The sequence below is a fragment of the Callithrix jacchus genome, chromosome 15, assembly GCF_049354715.1.
Source record: "Callithrix jacchus isolate 240 chromosome 15, calJac240_pri, whole genome shotgun sequence".
NCBI classification, from domain to species: Eukaryota; Metazoa; Chordata; class Mammalia; order Primates; family Cebidae; genus Callithrix; species Callithrix jacchus.
The window spans coordinates 17489279-17509399 of NC_133516.1; the positions used below are offsets into that span (position 1 = coordinate 17489279).

At 39.6% G+C, this 20121-nt stretch overlaps 1 protein-coding gene across 25 annotated transcripts in view; it reads left to right on the plus strand.

Moving 5' to 3' along the window:
* The window catches only part of LPP (LIM domain containing preferred translocation partner in lipoma), a 745086-nt gene that overhangs the window by 361187 nt on the left and 363778 nt on the right, over nt 1-20121 (plus strand). For 16 of the 25 annotated variants that reach the window (XM_035276043.3, XM_078350484.1, XM_078350492.1 and 13 more), the window contains one exon: nt 17716-17841. In XM_035276043.3, the coding sequence (XP_035131934.1) occupies nt 17716-17841 (126 nt within the window). The remainder of the gene's footprint in view (nt 1-17715; nt 17842-20121) is intronic. The other 9 variants (XM_078350478.1, XM_078350488.1, XM_078350489.1 and 6 more) reach the window with 1 other exon arrangement.

Genomic DNA, 20121 nt, shown 5'->3' on the forward strand with positions numbered 1-20121 from the left:
TTATTAATGCTGTTTGATTTTTCTGCCACTTAATGTATGCCCTTTTGTGGAATAATGTAATCATTGCCTGTACAATAATCTTGCCACCACACTTTATTTTATAAAGCCAGAATCATAATGTGGGAGAACTTTAGAAATTACATAAAATCACAAATCATAGAGCACCAGATCTGACATAGTCCTAACCTACCTGCTCTTTCTTGTGATGAGGAAACTGGAGCCTAAATTTGTTAAGTGAACTGTTCAGGGTGACCCAGTTAGTAGGAGAGCTGGCCCTAACCACTATTAGAGGTTTCTGGACTCCCAGGCCTCTGGTCTTTCCATTACCTTCTTGTTCAGAAGGTAATGCCTAAAGGCAGGATCACAACTCATATTTCTATATCACCCATAACCTTTATTTTATTGCAAGAAGGTAGAATAGCTACTTCATTGATATTTGTGGCTTGCTTGATTGATTCTTTCTTTGAATGAGCAATAGGAATTCTCTGGGAAAAGACTTATGAAGTCTGTAATATACTTATCAAAAGCACCCTTTTGATGCTTTTGACACTGTTGTAAGCATGCAAAGGGTTCAACATGCACTGCTTCTTTGTACTGACTCAGGGTGGTGGGGAAAGGAAATGGGAGAGGAAGTTATATACATCTTGAGCAAATCAAGCTTTTCTATTTTTAGTCCTTGCTACTGTTTGGAAAGTACAGCCTCTGTTCATGGCAGTCTGGCATGTGTTTCCTTAGTGCCATTTCAAAAGGGGGACAAATAAATATGGGAATTTTGTTTTTTGTAGTGAAAATAGTTACTCAGTGAAATCACATAAGTTTCCCGTTTTTCTCTTGATGAAACCTCAAACCAACTAGACACAGATTCCTCAACCTCAACTGTGCATGTCAAAGGCTCATGCAGAACAGAAGACCCAAGTCAGCACAACCTTGTATAGCAAGATATGCTCTGATGCCACAGAAAACGTGGGGCGGGTTGGGGGATGGGGAAGGCAGGGAAGGGAATGTTGCTGTTCTTTCATATTCAGTGGGGAACCTGGCCAACTACCAGATTCTTGCCCCCAGGAAAAGGCTGAAACCTGAGCTAGGTAGATAAAGAGACACATAGCATCACAGCTTTTTGCTTAAGCTTTTCCTGTTGCTTTAGTTTCTCTCCTTGGTAAAAGTTTCCCTGAGTGCTTTAATAGCTACTTCCCCAATTCAAGTAAATAATTTCTCTTTAGCGGTTACGATGGCATTTGGGGAATTTTTCCAATCTAAGGCAATATCATTAGGGGACAGTAAAGAGCCTTCTGCTAGTAAATAAAATGATTTGATCTGTATTTAGATGGATTGCTATAATACAGTGGTACTCAAGTGATCAGAAGTGGCAATGATAGAATGTCTTGGGTCAAGTTCAAGGGTCTGAACTTGGGGCCGATGAGGGCCTTAGCCAAGGTGATGGCCATGACCATGGAGAAGGGGAACAAGAATCAAAAGCAATTGGGAAAGAGGGGCTTATGGGAAAGAGAAGAGTCCAGGATGCTTTGCAGGAGTCTTCTGACTTTCTTCAAGGGAAGTACATATCCTTTCTGTCGTAGTATGTGCTAAATAGAAATATCCTTTGAAAAAAATCAGGTCTCTGAGGCAACTGTGATGTGAAAGTTACTAGAGGAAATGTTGATACTGATGAGCAAATATTGCCCTTTGTTAATGAGAGGGACTGTACAGTCTCCAGACATAAACAGCTCTGTCTAGATAAAATTGTAGCAGTAGGGTGAGAATAATGCATTGCTATAATTAATGCTAATTTGTGGATATTGCTGTATTGTTGTCATTGTTTTTTAATTGAATATGTATTAAGCTCTAATAGGGTGCTATGAATAATGCCAACTTATAGTTGATTTATCAGAACACTCAGAAGAGGCTTTATAAACAACAATAAATGGAAAATCACAGCACTCCTTCGAGGTGGTAATTGTCTTTGCCATTTCTGCAGATGAGGAGAAGTGAAGTAGATTGCATTTGCTCTGTTGGCACTGTGAGTGAGAACATAGAAACTGTCAAATGAGAGAAAAGTATTTTCCTTGTCCCCTGGAATTGGGTTAGAATACATTAGTAAAGAATTCTCCTTAAATGTGTTCAGAGTTGTGGGATTTTAATTAAATTGTTCCAGTTATTGTTAGCACTTGGATTAGCAACAGGCAACCAAATTCTAGGCCAGTGGATTTCAAATTTAGCATGGACAAGAATTTGGGTTAGGTTGGTGGGTTTGTTAAATGCAGATTACTAGGCCCTGCATTTAAAGGTTTAGATTTGGTAAATCTACGAGTGGGTTTAAGAAAGTCTTACGTTCGTTGATCTCTAAGGTGCTTCTGTCCTCCAAGGTCGCTAGCTTTCTTTCAAAAGTATTTTCTTATTTTAGGACGTATCTTTGTCCACTAAAATCTAGCTTTACCTGAGACCAAGACTTTTTATTTAATAGTTGCAAAGTCTTCTGTTACACACCAAGTATGATCTTATAATCCTCTTTTTTAATAGAACATACCACTAGCAAACGTGCAGAAGACTTACCATACCCTTGGCATTCTAATGGACACACGATTTCTACTACCTTATTTCACCTGGTCTCCAAAATGTCCTTGCCAGGTTGGCAGTATTACTCCCCTATTTCATAAGACAACACTAGAACTAAGAGTACATGACTTGTTCAGACATCACATCTGGTTTAATCCTTTCTATCTTAACCTGGTTAGGCACACATTTTTACTTTAAGTTTGAACAACAGGTGGGATTCTTTTTGGCACTGATGGTTTGCAGCTGACAATAGAGCCTGTACACCTGGCTTAAGTGGACCTATCCCATAAGGAAGAACATTCACATTGGAACAAGGGAGAGGTGGAAAGGAAAGTTGGAAGTGATTAATTCAACTTTTCATTATTTTTTTTGGTCTGATTTCTTTAATATGAGGGACTGAACTTCACTGAGTAAAAACAATAGACATTTGATTACCACTCGACTCTGAATATTCTTTGAAAAAAGGAACATTTCAGTGGGCATGGTGGCTCACACCTGTAATCTCAGCACTTTGAGAGGCGAAGGTGGGTGGATCACAAGGTCAGGAGATTGAGATCATCATGACTAACATGGTGCAACCCCGTCCCTACTAAAAATACAAAAAATTAGTAATGGCATACACCTGTAGTCCCAGCTACTCGGGAGGCTGAGGCAGGGGAATCACTTGAACCCAGGAGGCAGAAGTTGCCGTGAGCTGAGGGTGAGTCGTTGCACTCTAGCCTGGGTCACAGAGCCAGACTCTGCCTCAAAAAAAAAAAAAAGGAAAGATAAAGAAAAAAGGAACATTTCATAAGAAAGCTTGAAATGAGACATGAGGAGAATTCTGGGGTAGAGAAAGGATTTTTAAGTTGAGACAAGAATAGCGAAGCTTGAGACGACATAACTCCTTGCCTCCTTTAGACTTTCTTCAGCCTCCACCTAGCAAAGTAACAGCCTTGTCTTCCAGTCTGTTGTATTGTATTCCCTGGGTCTAAGGCAGAAATGCATATGTGCTCCAATCACCCAGGTTTGCTGTGCTGTAGAATTACATTTCTGATTAAGGTGAAATCAGTAGCTTTCTGATACGGTCTCTCACTCACTTTTTATCAATGGCAACCTTTTCCATAAAAATAGGAATTTCTGCTGGGAGTGTTTTAATATAAATTGTCTGTGCACAGCCTGAAATATGTGTGATTCATACCATGTGTTTGTTCCCACATCAACACTAAGTCCCAAGATACAATTACCCCTGCCCACTCTCTCCTTCGTCATGGGGAATGTGTTTATCCTTTAGATATCAGCACCTTGGGTAAGCGCCAAGCTCCTTATATGCCTAGGTTTGCACATCTGCATTATCTGACCACAGCTGACCCTTTGAGTCTGCTCTGACTCTATTTTTACCTTAAAGAACACTTGTGTTTGCCAAGTACACTTGCACATTGCAGGGTTCCTTCTATATCTTTATGCTCATGTTGTAAATATGTTAAATACTTTCTCTCCATTTAAGGTCCTCTCAATTCTGTGACCATATAGCAATCTCTGATTTCTCTATTTGGCTACTTTCTCTCTTTCCTCTCTCTTATTTTGCTTTTTTCTCTAATATCTGTGTGTCCTACCTACATGTATTCTGCCTTCTAATATGGATATTTGTAAATAAACTAGCTTCTTCAATGCAGCTATAAGCTCTTGACAGAGAACCAGTGATCCATTCTCCTTCCCTCCCTCCTCTTTTTTATTCCCATTCCTTCTTTCCTTCCTCCCTCCCTTTTTCCCTCTATTCTTTCCCTTCCTTTCCTTCCCTTCTCCTTCTCCCCTCTCTCCCTCCCTCCCTCCCCTCCCTCCCTCCCTCCCTCCCTCCCTCCCTCCCTCCCTCCCTCCCTCCTTCCTTCCTTCCTTCCTTCCTTCCTTCCTTCCTTCCTTCCTTCCTTCCTTCCTTCCTTCCTCCTTCCTTCCCTCCCTCCCTCCTTCCCTCTCCTCCTTCTTTTCCTACTTCCTTCTTCTCGTTTCCCCTTCCCTCCCTCCCTCCCTCCCTCCCTCCCTCCCTCCCTCCCTCCCTCCCTCCCTCCCTCCATTCCTTCCTTCTCTCCCTACTTCTCTCTTCTCCTTCTCCTCCTCCCTCCTTCATGCCTGACCTTCTTGTCAGCATGTCTTGCATATTTGACAAATATTTATGGAAAAGTGAATGAAACATATCCTAAATGGAGAAGTAAATGGCCAAAAAGAATACTAGAGCTTGACTTTGTAATTGTAGTTGTAGCCATGACCTCATTTTTGGTCATCTAATAGGCCCACATACTCTCTGCTTGATGCTAGAAGGCATTTCCCCTTTTGTATTTTCTACCTAATGTCATGCAAAGTGCAAGACCTTTGGAGCAAAATGTTGATTTCCAAATTCCAGTTCTTCCATTTACTATCCTAATAACCCTAGAAAGTTCTCTTTTTCTCTGTGATTCTTGGACTATCCTCTTTTGTAAAACAGGAATAATAACATCTACTAATTTCTAGGGTTGCTGGAATAGCTTGATGAGATTTTATATGTGAAAGCACTCTCCTAAACCTGAGTCCTTCCATGTGATAATGACAATGCAGAGGAAGCTATGATTTTTTGTCCCTTGCTTTCCCAGCCGTGACTATATCCCAGGCTGTGTGCAGTGGACTGGGTAACTGCCTAGTAATATCACTGGCTCATAGGAGATATTTCCTATTTTTTATGTTCTTAAGAAGATCAGTTGAAATGTACGAGATGTAGTTTTGGAAAAGATGTTTCACAGTGGGAGGTGTTAAGGTTTTAGTCCTATTTCAGCCGCTTCACTAGACAGACTACCTTACCTTTTTTGGGGGAATTGTATTATCTTAAAATAAAAATGTTGGAATAGTGATGTAAATTCCTCCTTCTGGTTCTAATATTTCATGAGCCTTATTTCCATTTTCGATGCTTATCAACTATAATTGATTCTCTTGCAGTTTTTCTAACATCCTTCATCTGCACATCCTCATCAATAGTATTTAATGTATAGAATCAGAACCACAAATGTTTAAAGACATTTCTCAGCTGGGCACAGTGGCTCATGCCTGTAATTCCAGCAGCACTTTGGGAGGCCGAGGCAGGTGGATCACCTGAGGTCAGGAGTTCGAGACCAGCCTGGCCCACATGGTGAAACCCCATCTCTACTAAAAATATAAAATTAGCCAGGCATGTTGGCGGGTGCCTGTAATCCCAGCTACTCAGGAGGCTTAGGCAGTAGAATCCCTTGAACCTGGGTGGTGGAGGTTGCAATGAGCACCACTGCACTCTAGCCAGGGCAACAAGAGTGAAACCCCAGAAAGAAAGAGAGAGAGAGAGAGAGAGAGAGAGAGAGAGAGAGAGAGAGAGAGAGAGAGAGAGAGAGGGAGAGAGAGGAGGGAGGGAGGAAGGGAAGGAATTCCCCCCCTCCCGTACATTTCCATGGCATGGTCCTTTGCTTATACCTCTGACTACATGATACGGAATATGGGACATGGGAATTGAATACCTTTTTGTGGTTTCCAATTTTGGTAACATTTTAAGGGGTCAAAAAATAGTTCAAGGAAAAAAAGGCTTGAGAATGATGAGCCAATGTATAAAGTTAACATCACATTCTAAGTATTTGCATTTTGGGGAAAGTGAGAAAGTAGCTTTTGAAATTTAGCATGCCTGAGCTTATTAAAACTGTGTTATCAAAATGAAAAATAAGAAAAATGCCTTCTGTGAGCTTTTAAACAACAAAATCAGTAGCAAAATTACCTGACATGTTCTATTTGATTAATAAATTCACACAATTATTATGCATCTCCTCCAGCCCCCTCAGCACATATGACAGTTTTAATATAAGAGTAAACCTTTTTTCCCCCTACTACTTGTGTATTAATTTTATTATTTCATGTTATTTTGTTGTGCAGAGGATTCCTGGATGATCCTGTGGATATCTTTATAGGTATTTCAATATAGAAATTTCAAATAGATGTATTTCTTTTGTATGCACAAACACAGAGTTCAGAAAAGACAGCTTCATTTAGCTAAACTGTGTGCGTGGACTAACGGTAAGCTGACTTTCTGGGATGCCACAGATTGCCTCGATAACCTGTAGCAGTGGTTTTTAAACTATTAGTGTCTTAGAATTGCTTCAGGAAATATTACTAGAGGAGATGGGGAATGAAATGGCTCTGTATATGTTTCATAGAATGGGGTTCTATGTCTGATTTTATTTTTACTGGGGGTGCTTCTTAAAAAGGGGGTGCCAAGTATCTATTTTACTGTCAAATAATTCACCTTATTGTGGTTATTCTTATTGTTCTTGTTTTTTTGGTGAATAGATAATATAGTATATGCATTGTTCCATTTATTATCTATGCAAATTGACCTTTAATTGTCAGAGATTACTTTAAAATATATTATTTATATTATTTTTATTTTATAAGGGCTGGAATTCAGTAGAAATCATTCAGTGAGTAGGTAAATATTGTGAAAAGTGAAAGGTTTTTGTCGCATATTTAGTTTTGCTTTCTTATTTGAATAGAGCACTGAACAATGAGGCTACTTGCATATACTCAAGTTCAGACCACTTTAACCGTGACCCTGCCCTCACTGGTATACGAGTTGGCTTAAACTCAGGGTTGGCCTAACTCTTATGGATTTAGTCTGATTGCTTTTGGACAGCAAACACAGCAACAGGCAAGTTATGAAATGTCATTATAAATCTGTGAGTATTAGAGGTTAAAAAAAATAGAAAAGGACCTGGAAGGTCCATGCCCTCATTTTTATAGAAGTGAAAGTTGAGTTCCAGAAAGTCAGAGACTGCTTAACGGTATCAGCTGGACTTGGTTTTGTGTAGGCTGCTGAAGTGGGCTGACTGTGTGAAACAGAGGCCAAGTGGAGTACTGGTGAATGATGACATTTATCCGAAGGCTCCATGTCAATGAAATCCGATACTAGAAAGCTCAGGGTCAGGGCAGATCTGTGGTTGAACTCTTGCATCTTTCTTCTCTTCTCATTTTTTTCTCTCTCCCTTCCTCTTTTTCCTCTCTTCGCTCTCCGTTCCTCTGCTTCTCTAGTGTTTCCATGCTCATTGTTTTTCTCCTGTTGTGCGTTTGGATTGTTAATAATTAACCATGTACATCATCACCCTGTTGGTTGATCATGGCCATAGCTCATCCCTGTGTCAGTTTTTTATTTTTGTTTTTTTTAGAGACGAAGTTTCTTCTTGTTGCCCAGGCCCAAGTGCAGTGGTGCAATCTTGGCTCACTGCAACCTCTACCTCCTGGGTTCAAGCGATTCTCCTGCCTCAGCCTCCCAAGTAGCTGGGATTACAGGAACCAATCACCACCACTTGGCAAATTTTTGTATTTTTAGTAGAGATAGGGTTTCACCATGTTGGCCAGGCTGTTCTCACTGACCACAGGTGATCCACCCACCTCAGCCTCCCACAGTGCTGAGATTATAGGTGTGAGACACCATGGCTGGTGGCAGTTTGTTACATGTTTTTTAGTCCAAACTCATAAGAGAAGGAGATTTATTTGCCTATCTAATCTCCTTGTCTCTGTCCAAAAGTTAGGTTCACCAGCCTATTTATAGACCCATGGTTCTGTGGACCTCAGTGTTCTGAAATGCAGTCACATGTTTCAAAACACGGCTCTATTGGCACCAAAGGATGGGGGCAGGACCATTTCCTTTAAAGGAGATTTAGGGGCCGGGCGCGGTGGCTCACGCCTGTAATCCCAGCACTTTGGGAGGCCGAGACGGGTGGATCACAAGGTCAAGAGATTGAGACCATCCAGGTCAACATGGTGAAACCCCGTCTCTACTAAAAATACAAAAAATTAGCTGGGCATGATGGCACGTGCCTGTAATCCCAGCTACTCGGGAGGCTGAGGCAGGAGAATTGCCTGAGCCCAGGAGGCGGAGGTTGCGGTGAGCTGAGATTGCGCCATTGCACTCCAGCCTGGGTAACAAGAGCGAAACTCCATCTCAAAAAAAAAAAAAAAAAAAAAAAAAAAAAGGAGATTTGGGTTGATCAAATATTGCTAATGCTGGGTGAGTGTGTTATGGCTGAAAAGGATTAAATAATACGAATTGTGAGGGAAAAAAATTCTAGCATTTATTAAGCCTAGCATTAATGTTCTATCTATCTTGACGTTTGATATGGTTTGGATTTTTTTTTTTCCCTCCAAATCATGTCAAAATGTGATCTCCAGTGTTGAAAGTGGGGCCCAGTGGGAGATATTCAATAATGAAGATGGATTTCTTATGATGGGTTAGTGCCATCCCCTGGGTGATGAGTGAGTTCTTCCTCTGGGTTCACGAGAGATCTGGTTGTTTAGAGAATTTGGCACCTCTCCCCAGGCCTTGTTCCTCCTCTCGCCATATGACATGGTAGCTCCCTGTCACCTTTCATCATGATTATGAGCTTCCTGGGGCGCTCATCAGAAACCGACCAGATATTGAAACCATGCTTCTCATACAGCCTGCATAATCATGGGCCAATTAATCCTCTTTTCTTTATAAATTACCCAACCTCAGGTATTGTTTTATAGTGATGCAAAAATGGCCTAATATAACATTTTTGTACTTCAAGTATACTAGTATCATGAAAAACTCTTGTCTTCTGTCATATACCTTATTTCTTGTTTTTTTTGTGGTGCTATGTTCTCAGTTGTCAAGCCAGTATTCCACTTCACATTATGAAAATGTACTTCCTGTTATGAATCCTCTAGAGTTTGCTCCCAAGACAGCTTTTGAGACAACTTTTCCCACTGTCCTTAACATGTGGACGAGATGTCTTTCTCAGATATTAATAAGACTTGAGTTTAGGCCTAATTTTGTACATTAGAAAAGTTGAGTTGTATTTCTGTTAACCATTAGATAAGAAGCTTTTTAGAGAAGAGGATTGTTTTTGTTTTTAAATTTCTTCCTCTTCCACATAGTTTTATAAAGAGTATCAAAGAACATGGTGTCTTTGATATCTCTAGGTAAAGGTAGAAGTGCTATTTTTCAGTGGAATATGTATAATCTCCTCAAGGTTGAGTATCATGGCTTTTTTATACTGCATACTACTTAGCATAAACTATTTTCTAGAGCAGCATGGAAAAAAGCCATCCATGCAAATCTATCATGAGTGTTATCCTATGAACATTGTTATCATGGAAAATTAGACAAAGAGGAAAATAGTCTAATTATCAAATTAGTGGGTTATTTGTAAGTCCTTCTCCCCTGGAGAGGGCACATTTGGGGAGATAGATAAGAAGGGTTTTGAAAAAGATTCAACTGAATGAGTGGGACAGAGGGTACACATCCCAATAGGAACAAATTCATTTCTTCCCTAACTTACAACAGTTTGTATCTCATTCCATAAAATGACATTTCTGTTACATAAAATAGATCGTATTTGCTGCATTTCTCACTACTGAATACTGCCCGTCTCCACTAAACATTATCAGGATCAGTTTGGTGAGGCTGTTCATATTATTATCTAGCATGGGAGATTATATTAAGTAGAAACGTTACTGTCTTCATTTTTATTTTAATCCCAATACCTCTTAGCCATTATTTAAACTGTCTATTGGCATTTTAGTGGCATCATTAACCATACAACATAATATAGGTTGTTTTTAAGGAAAAAAATATAAATTCACTCTGTATCCACCCCTACTCCCCCTGCCCCACACACATAATTATCCACTTAGAAAAGTTATTCTCAAAGTGGGAATACCTCCCTTTGAGAATGACTCAGACCACCACTGTCACTGAGGACTGAGAACATCCTCAGACCTGCACCATTACTATCACCTATGAACTTACTAGAAAGGTAGGTTCTTGGGTCAGCCAAGATACACAGGATAAGAAACTATGGCAGGTACAACCTGGAAATCTAAGGTTTAATAAGTCCTCCATGTGGCTCCATATAGTCTAATGTTTGAAAAACACTGATCTGGGATTATGTTCTGTATAGTTAATTCCTGGCACCATTACACATGTTCGGTTGCATAGAAGCCCTATCTACTGAAGACTCTTAGTAACTTATTTTTACTTTTGTTCAAAATACTTTTAAAAGTCACATACTCAATTGACTATTAACAGAAGCATTTATTTTGAGACTGTGGTCAAATTAACAAATAACTAGCATTTATTGAATACTTATTATGTGAATATCACTTGACATGTATGAACCCATTTAATTCTTACAACTGCATGAGGAACCCAGAGAGCTCAGGTGAATTGTTGAAGGTCACAGAGCCAGCAAGTGGGAGATCCAGCAATTACAGCCTGACTCCAAAGCCTTCACCAGTATTCTTTTGTATTAGGGGTGCTTTGAGGAAATAACTTAATTGCAGTGATTACAAACAAATAAATATTGATTGTGTTTCCAATTTCATCAAAGACAGATGATAGATAAAAGATTGATCTTGATTTAACTTACAACAAAGGTTACACTTTCAAGAGAAACTAGATGGAAACAGTTTGGATATTTCTCCCCTCCAGATCTTATGTTGAAATTTAATCCCCAGTGTTGGAGGTGTGGCCTAGTGGGAGGTGTTTAGGTCCCTCATGAATGGCTTGGTGCCTGTATGAGTCTGTTTTCACACTACTGATAAAGACATATCTGACACTGGAAAGAAAAGAGGTTTAATTGGACTTACAGCTCCACATTCCTGGGGAGTCCTCAGAATCATGGTGGGAGGCAAAAGGTACTTCTTACATGGTGGCAGTAAGAGAAAATGAGGACAATGTAAAAGCAGAATCCCCTGATAAAATCATCAAATCTCGTGAAACTTATTCACTACCAGGAGAACCAGTATGGGGGAAACTTCCCCATGGTTCAAATTATCTCCCATTGGGTCTCTCCCACAATACGGGGAATTATGGAAGTACATTTCAAGATGAGATTTGGGTAGGGACATAGAGCCAAACCATATCAGTGCCCTCCCCATGGTACAGGTCATACAGAGTGAGTCCTTTGTTAGTTCACAGAAGAGCTAATTGTTTAAAATAGCATGGCGCCCCTGCTCACTCTCTCTTCTACCCCCTCTCACTTTATGACATGCTGCCTCCCATTACCTTCCTCCGTGAGTAAATGCTTCCTGAGGTCCTCACCAGAAGCAGATGCTAGCTCCACGCTTCCTGTACAGCCTGTGAAACCATGAGCCAAATAAGCCTCTGTTCTTTATAAATTCCCCAGGTTCAGGTTTTGTATTATAGCAGTGCAAAATAGACTAACAAATATACTGTGTTTTGTTCTTTACAAAGAAAACACTCAAAATTCCTTTAGTGATCACCATCTTTTTTCCCACTGATATTAGACATAAGAGAGTAATAAACTTTGCTGACCATAATAGAAAAAAAGTGGAGTGAAATTCCTGTTGCATTATTAAACTTAAATGAAACTACCATTGAAAAGAAAATAAAAGTTGTATGTAAACAGAATGTAATGCTTTGTGTTAATTAGCCTCTTAGGTTTTACTAAGTTAAGGTCGTTTTATATTTCTAAGTTATCAGGGAAAGCTCTTCTTTTTCTAATTAATTACAAAAGGAAGCTCAAGCTTGGGTGAGTCTGGGAACCCCTTTGGTTTTCATGTGGGATCAGTGTTAAGACATGCCTTTAGCTCTGTGAAGCACATTGAAAACACATTGATTTAGCACATTTAAGATAGATTTCTCTAAGGGTTATTCGGTTACTTTCTTAGGTCTCTCATTGGGCAGTCACATACAAATTCTGGCTTTTCAAATTCACATTCTGTGATGTATTAGTATGGTTGTTTGTCTGTTGCAGAATCTCAAAGATTCTGAAGGTTGTTGAAGATTAGTTCAGGGTCATGTATGTTTTCAGTGTGACGCTGGGCATTGGATCTAATTCCAGTATATAAACATCCTAGGGTGGAGACTGGTTCTTAATTAAATAGACCATTCCCCTTGGTCTTTTGTTTCCCTTAATAGCCTGAATAAGATTTTCCTATGTAACAGTTTTTATTTGATCATTAAGCTCCTTAATTTTTGTTTTTTCTTAGCACAAGACTTTTCCGTTAGTGCTGCTTTCTTTCCTACCTTGAAACTGAAATGAATACTGAACAAATAAATTGTTAATGTATTAGGCAAGATCTGTTTATTTTCATTCATTAATAATGAATGATCTCACCATTTCACAATCATTAAGGCCATAATTAGTTCAGGCAGAGATCATCTGTTGATGCTAAAACCACTGGGTGGATGAAAGGTTTTTCAGGAGTAGAACGTTCACAGTGCACTGAAGTATCACCTCACAGATTATTTTTAAATTTAGAAATGATCCAGGTATGCTTACAATGGTGAAATCTGGTAGATACTACATTAATCAAGTCATCAAACTCAGCATCACCCAAATATGGGCCAAACTGACACCACGAGCTTCCCGATGGGATGCAGCAGGAAGGACGTGGCCTCATGCATGTGATATTCCCACCAAACTTGTTTAATCTGAACCAAATCATCAAGAAAAATCAGATTGGTGGACATTTTATAAGACACTTGGCCAGAATTATTTTAAAAGTTAACTTTATAAAAATCAACAATGAGCTGGGAGCTTGTTCTAAATTAAAAGAGAATAAAAAGACATATCAGTTTATTATGTGATCTTTGGATTTGCGATGGAAATTTACAGTAGATAAAAGGACACTACTGGAACCACTGGTGAAATGTGAGTATGGGTGATGTTAGATAATACTGTTTCTATATTAAAGTTCTGCAGTGTGATAGTGGCTTTGAAAAAATTAGAAATCCTTAAGAATTTCTTAGGAAATTTTTTAGGAATTCTTAGGAATTTCGTAGGAATTCTTAGGAATTTCATAGGAATTCCTAGGAATCACTTCTCTGTGAGTTTAAATTTCTTTGGATATAAAGAATGAAAAAGTAAATAAATACAAATCAGTGCTTTTTCATAACTGTTTGCTGGTACTCCTCGTCTGTCATCTGTGATTAGTGGTTTAGTGATAGTTGGGCTCAAATATGACCCATTTAAAGTCAGACTCTTGATAATGGCCTAAGTTATTTCATTCACACGCTATATGTTTTGGTTCTGGCTCTTGTTTTTTGGATTGTCTTTCTGTATTTACAGTGAGGTTGTCGTTGTCCTATAATTCTGCTGTTGGGATTTACTCTGATTTTTCAAGTCATAATAAGTCCTAACTGTAGTTTGGTGAGCTTTTACCTCATATGTATTTAGAGAATGGATAAAAATATATATAAGAAATAATATGTTGAAATGATTTATTCATGGGAGTTTTGTGGTCCTTGGTAAAGGTACACTGTCACTAGACACCTTTGGTGCCCCACCTCGTTTCTTTCCCTCCCATCTGCCTGTACCAGCAGCTGCTCCAGCGATCAGCTCTGCATAGGTGTGACCTGGTAGCCCTTGGCCTCAACTGCAACATCTTTCACTCACTTTCTGTGCTGGGCCTTCTCTGCATCTATTTAACTTCTTGAGACAAATATGAAGGAGTCTAACATCTAGTAGGCAATCCTAAACCAATGGAGAAATGGAGGTTGAGGATACATGTGCACTCTCCAACCCCTCAGATGGAACGACTTGAGGTACATTTTACAGGACTCCTCAGCATGCTCCAGGAGGATGGAGCCGTAATGGCCCATGTTGCTGGCCAGCTCAGTATAACGTGTTTGAATTGGCATTCCTTCAGCATTAGTCTATTCTCTTTGGGCTGATAAAGACATACTCGAGGCTGGATAATTTATAAAGAAAAAAACATTTAGTGGAGTCACACTTCTATGTGGCTGGGGAGGCCTCACAATCATGGCAGAAGGCAAAAGGCACATCTTACATGGCGGCAGGCAAGAGAGAGGGAGAATCAAGCAAAAGGGTTTCCCTTTATAAAACCATCTGATTTCATGATGCTCATTCAGTACCATGATAACAGTATGGGGAAAACAGTCCCATGATTCAATTATCTCCCACAGAGTCCCGCCCACAACATGTGGGGATTATGGAAGCTACAATTCAAGATGAAATTTGGGTGGAGTCACAGCCAAACCATATTTCCTTTCTTCTCTGCTTAACTCTTTTTAATCCCTCAGTACTGTTTCTCAGAATTGATTCCCAAAATAAATGGCCTACATACAAGCTTTTGTCACAGGCATTGCCTTTCTTGGCAGAATACAGAGTAAGATGTAATCTTTGAAACCTCTCTAGTTATGGCTGGAGAGTGTGGGGATTGTTATAATTACAATAACTACTTTATAAAAGTTTGTGGTGGTAACTAGAAAAAGCATTCATCAGGAGAACCTTCCTTGTTGCTGGCATTGGGAAGGTCATTTATCAATCAGGTAACTAGCATAGCTACTAAGATAGGGAATTCATTAGGAAGAAGACATGTTGGTAAGTCTACAGGATTCTTTCTGTTGCTTGGTTATAGGTCTTTAGGTCTTGGTATCTGGTATAAGGGTTTGGGAGTAGCAAGAGCCCCTAAATCTAAAGATAAATGAGTATCTAGAGATTCATGGCAGGACTTGGACAGGACATCAGTTATCTGTCATGGGATATAAAATCGAGACTTGAGAGTCTCTATTCTGATTCATAATGAGATTGAAATGTAGGAGTGAAGCTACTATACTATTTGCAGTCTTCCCCTGCCATGCTGCCCTGTTATCCAGTTTTCATGCAAAATCACTTAGTGTTAGGCTAGAAATTGTAATAAATTACATCAACCTAATATGAGATACTGAAAATAGGGAGCAGTCTGAACTTAGAGGGTAGGGAAAATAAGGACCCTGGAAACTAACTGATGTCTTATAAGCACAGACTGGTCGCATATCATAAATACTTGTTTCATGGTATAGTTCAGGGTAATTCTGTGACTTGTTGAGTTTCAGTGGTTAGATATTGCAGTGACTTCAGGCATAGGCAGTTGATGTACTTTCTGATTCAGTAAAGTACAGATGTTGAAGACCTGATTAAAACTCGTCTCTGCTAATACCCCGAGGGAACACTTAATGAATGATGCTTCCCTCAAGAAGAAGAATAATTAACAATAGCTATATTATTCATATTAACTTATAGTTACTGGTTGCTATAATTAATGCTATTTAGGAAAATCATCATAATTATAGCACTTTACAACTTACAGAGTATTTTCTCATCCATTTTCTTATCTGAATCTTGTAACATCACCCTGGCTTAGGTAGAACATGTGATATTCTCTTCATTTTATAGATGAGAAAATTGTGGCCCAGGGAAAGACTTAAGCAGACACCAATCTACCACCCTTCCATTATATTGGACTATCTATGAGTATGTGGGAATACACTTACCAAATTAATGTCTACCATAATATTTTATATCTGCACACAAGAGAAGCAACTTTACTCAGCTTTTGGTTGCCTTCCGTAGCAACATTGTCCTGCTTTTCCTTGTACCAGGAGCCATTACCCAGAATGTTCACATGAAGTTTAAATGTTAAATGGAGTTTTTCTTAATTATACCAAAATGTTTCATGGTTATTACTGCCCTTTGAGATAAACATGAGATCTCCTCTGCTGCAGGGATTAGCACCTTGAAAACATCTCTTTCCAGTATGCAGACCCGCTGGCATTTAACAGTTTAAGCACACTGGAAACTCGGAATCAGAAGAGTCTGAATTTCAACCAACCTGTCATGTCACTCTTTTTCTATTTTTGGTTGTGACAAGAGAGTGGAAGAAAATCTCTCAATTTCACAAGGCCAGCCTTCAAATCTGGGCCATCCAGCTTGATGATATACGCATACTTACCAGTGTGAGCATGTGAGCATGTATACACCAGTGTGAGCATGTATACACACACGCCAGATGCACACTGAACCTCTTTGGTTCCCTTTTTATATCAAGTCCTAGAGTCTCCACTGCCACTGTTGTATCTCTAGCTGTGTTTACCCAAAATATATTGATATGAGGAAGGTCACTGGCTGAATCTGTGGCACAGTGTGTTATTATTCATTGATTTATTTATTCAGAAATACTTACTGAACACTTACATGGACTAGGCCTTGAACGAGATTCTGAGGAAACAGGAACAAAACAGACAAAGCTTCTCACAAAGCTTTTATGTTCTATGGGAGAGACTGAAAATAAACAGAAAAATACACCTAGTGGTAGATATTATAAAATATAGATTTAAAAGGGTAAGGGGATAAGATGATGTGATGTAGAAGGGACATAATAATACATTTAGAAGGAAAAAATTGTAAGGTGGCTGCTTTAGACAATGTGATAATGTGAAATATATGTATTACTTTATTATTATTATTTGTCTCTGTCGTATGGGCTGTGGTGCTTGATGAAGTTTTAGGAGCTTACTCCATACACATACATAATCATTGTTAAATTGTCACCTTAAAAGATTATTTTTTTACTTCACCCTGCCTCCAAATATGAGAGTCATCTTACTTTAAATGTCCTTGCTTTTAACTCTAGACAGATGCTTTGCTTGTTTTTCCCAAACCTGGTCATAATTCCTGAAAACACCCTGTGGCGATGTTATTGTCCTCTACTCTCCTCTTGTTAATTCTGACTGCAGGTAATACGGGGCTCTAACATATGGAATCCAGGGATGCTGACTTCATCATCTGTATTCACTGCCACGTGCGTCCTCTGCCCCTCAGTAGAACCCTAAGAGGCTCTTTCCAGTTCACATTTTACATGCATCACCTGGATCTTGTCACCCATGCACACATGCGTACCTAATACCCCTGGACCTCAGACTTCTAAGCACTTCCGTGCTCTGATATCTTCAAGTGCTAATTTCTCTTTCCGGAATGTCAGTCTCCTTTCCTTGCTCCTTGCTGCTCCAATAAATGTTATTATTCTAGGCAGTGGTTCCTAAACAGCAAGAGCTTGTGAGCTCTCTTAAGCTGGTTCTGCTCTTTAAGTGCAGGAATGCAGGCATTTATTTTCCTTTACTTGTATACTTAAAAATCTTCTAAATATGCCATCTGAGAAAAATCATCTTTTATTTTTCTGACTGTCAGTTTACATATCTGTCATAGTAATAATTCTATCTCGGCCAACCTCACTGAGATTTTATGAAAGCTTAATTTAAAAAAAAGAGGTACAGAAAAACTTGGACAAAGCCGCACTGTAACTTGAGACGTTTGAACTTAACAATGATATCAATGGAAATTTCATTTATTAACATGTATGTGTTGCTTCCAGCAGGGAAATCCCGGAGGCAAGACACTTGAGGAGAGGCGCTCTAGCCTGGATGCTGAGATTGACTCCTTGACCAGCATCCTGGCTGACCTGGAGTGCAGCTCGCCCTACAAGCCTCGGCCTCCACAGGTTAGTGCTGCCCACATCCGTCTCCACACAGCCAGTCCCAGATATTCTACTCTTATCAGAAAGAACATGCTGCATTGAGAGCTCTTTTATTTTTTCTTTCTTTTTTTGAAACAGAGTCTTGCTCTGTTGCCCAGTCTGGAGTGTGGTGGTGCAATCTCAGCTCACTGCGACCTCCTACTGGGTTCAAGAGATTCTCCTGCCTCAGTCTCCTGAGTAGCTGGGACTACAGGCACACGCCACCACCACCGTATTATTATTTTATTTTTAGTAGAGATGGGGTTTTACCATGTTGGCCAGGCTGGTCTTGAACTGCTGACCTCATGATCTGCCTGCCTGGGCTTCCCAAAGTGCTGGGATTATAGAGGTGAGCCACCATGCCCAGCACTTTTATTCTTTTGTGATCTTCTTAGAGTCAATGGCTTAAGCGATCTTTTTATTTATTATCAACGTGTGTTAGTCAATTGGCAGATAGTTCTTAAATTGACTCAATATTTTCTTTAAGAATAACACAACATTACACAAAAATATTATATAAAACAGTAAATTTCTTTTTCCAGTGCCTTGATCTTTTTACAGCTTTATCTATATAGGTATTTTGTTATATGTTGTTATAGTTTTCACAAATGTGTCTCAGCTTGGCTAGGCAATGTTAAGGTGAAGGGCTATGTCTTTTGCAAAGAAATTACTTTCATTGAACATTAAGGTGGTTTTCATTATTTTTGATGTTGTTATAAATAATGTTGCAAGGGACATATTTGTGTATATTTTCTTCAGAGCTGTTTCCTGGCTTCACATTTCTAGGGGTGGGATTGCTACACTGATGAGTGTGACCACTTTACTTTTCTTTCCAAAGGTTGTGAATAGTTTATGCTGGTACCACCAGTCAGTTTGAATATATCAGTTTCTCCTGAAATTCACCAAAATTTGATGGTAGCTGTTAATCTATGTTTTATAAATGTGAATGGGGCCTTGTTAGTTTTTTTTTTTTTTTTTTCCTTTTCTTTGGCCTCTTTTGGAACTTGGCTATTTTTCTGCATCTTCATCTAACATCTGAATTCCAGAAGCTGATCTTTCACTGCTAGTGATCATTCCCTGCCTCTCGAAAGTCTTGAAAGGGTTGTGGCAAATCTGTTTCAGGGCTTCCAAGTCCACAGAAGGCAGCCATCAGAACTCTAGTTGCACTTGTTGGACAAGCACTATTGTCACCGTTTGACTCTGCGTGACATTTGCTTGACTAAGTGAGAGTGCCTACAGCCTCTAAGCCTCACTGTAATTCTTGAATGACAGATGCTGTATTTGCAATGGATCCTTTCTTGAATTAAAAACCACTCCTGTTTCTTTGCTGAACTCCTCATAAGGTGGCAGTGCTTTCTTCTTCTTCCTTTTTAAAAAAAATATATATTTATTGCATTTTACGTTTTGGGGTACTTGTGAAGAACATGTAAAATTGTTGCATAGGTACACATATGGCAGTGTGGTTTGCTGCCTTCCTCCCCATCACCTGTATCTGGCATTTCTCCCCATGTTATCCCTCCCCAACTCCCCGCCCTCTGCTGTCCCTCCTCTAGTTCCCCCCGCAGACCCCAGTGTGTGATGCTCCCCTCCGTCTGTCCTTGTGTTCTCATTGCTCAACACCTGCCTGTGAGTGAGAACATGCGGGTTTGATTTTCTGTTCTTGTGTCAGTTTGCCAAGAATGATGGTTTTCAGGTTCATCCATGTCCCTACAAAGGACGTGAACTCATCACTTTTTATGGCTGCAATAGTATTCCATGGTGTCTATGTGCCACATTTTCCCTGTCCAGTCTGTCATTGATGGGCATTTGGGTTGGTTCCAGGTCTTTGCTATTGTAAACAGTGCTGCAGTGAACATTCGTGTGCATGTGTCCTTATAATAGATTTATAATCCTTTGGATATATACCCAGTAATGGGATTGCTGGATTCTTCCTCTTTTTGTCTTTAATGAGATGGAGTCTCGCTCTGTTGCTCAGGCTGGAGTACAGTGGTGCAGTCTTGGCTCCCTGCAACCTCCGCCTCCCAGGTTCAAGCGATTCTCCTGCCTCAGCCTCCTGAGTAGCTGGATGACAGGGACCCACCACCACACACAGCTAATTTTTGTATTTTAGTAGAGATGGGGTTTCACCATGTTAGTCAGGCTTATCTTGAATTCCTGACGTCAAGCCATCCACCCGCCTCGGCCTCCCAACATTACAGGCATGAGCCACCATGCCCAGCTGCTTTCTTCTTTAGATATATTCCCTTTATCTTTTCTAAACATATA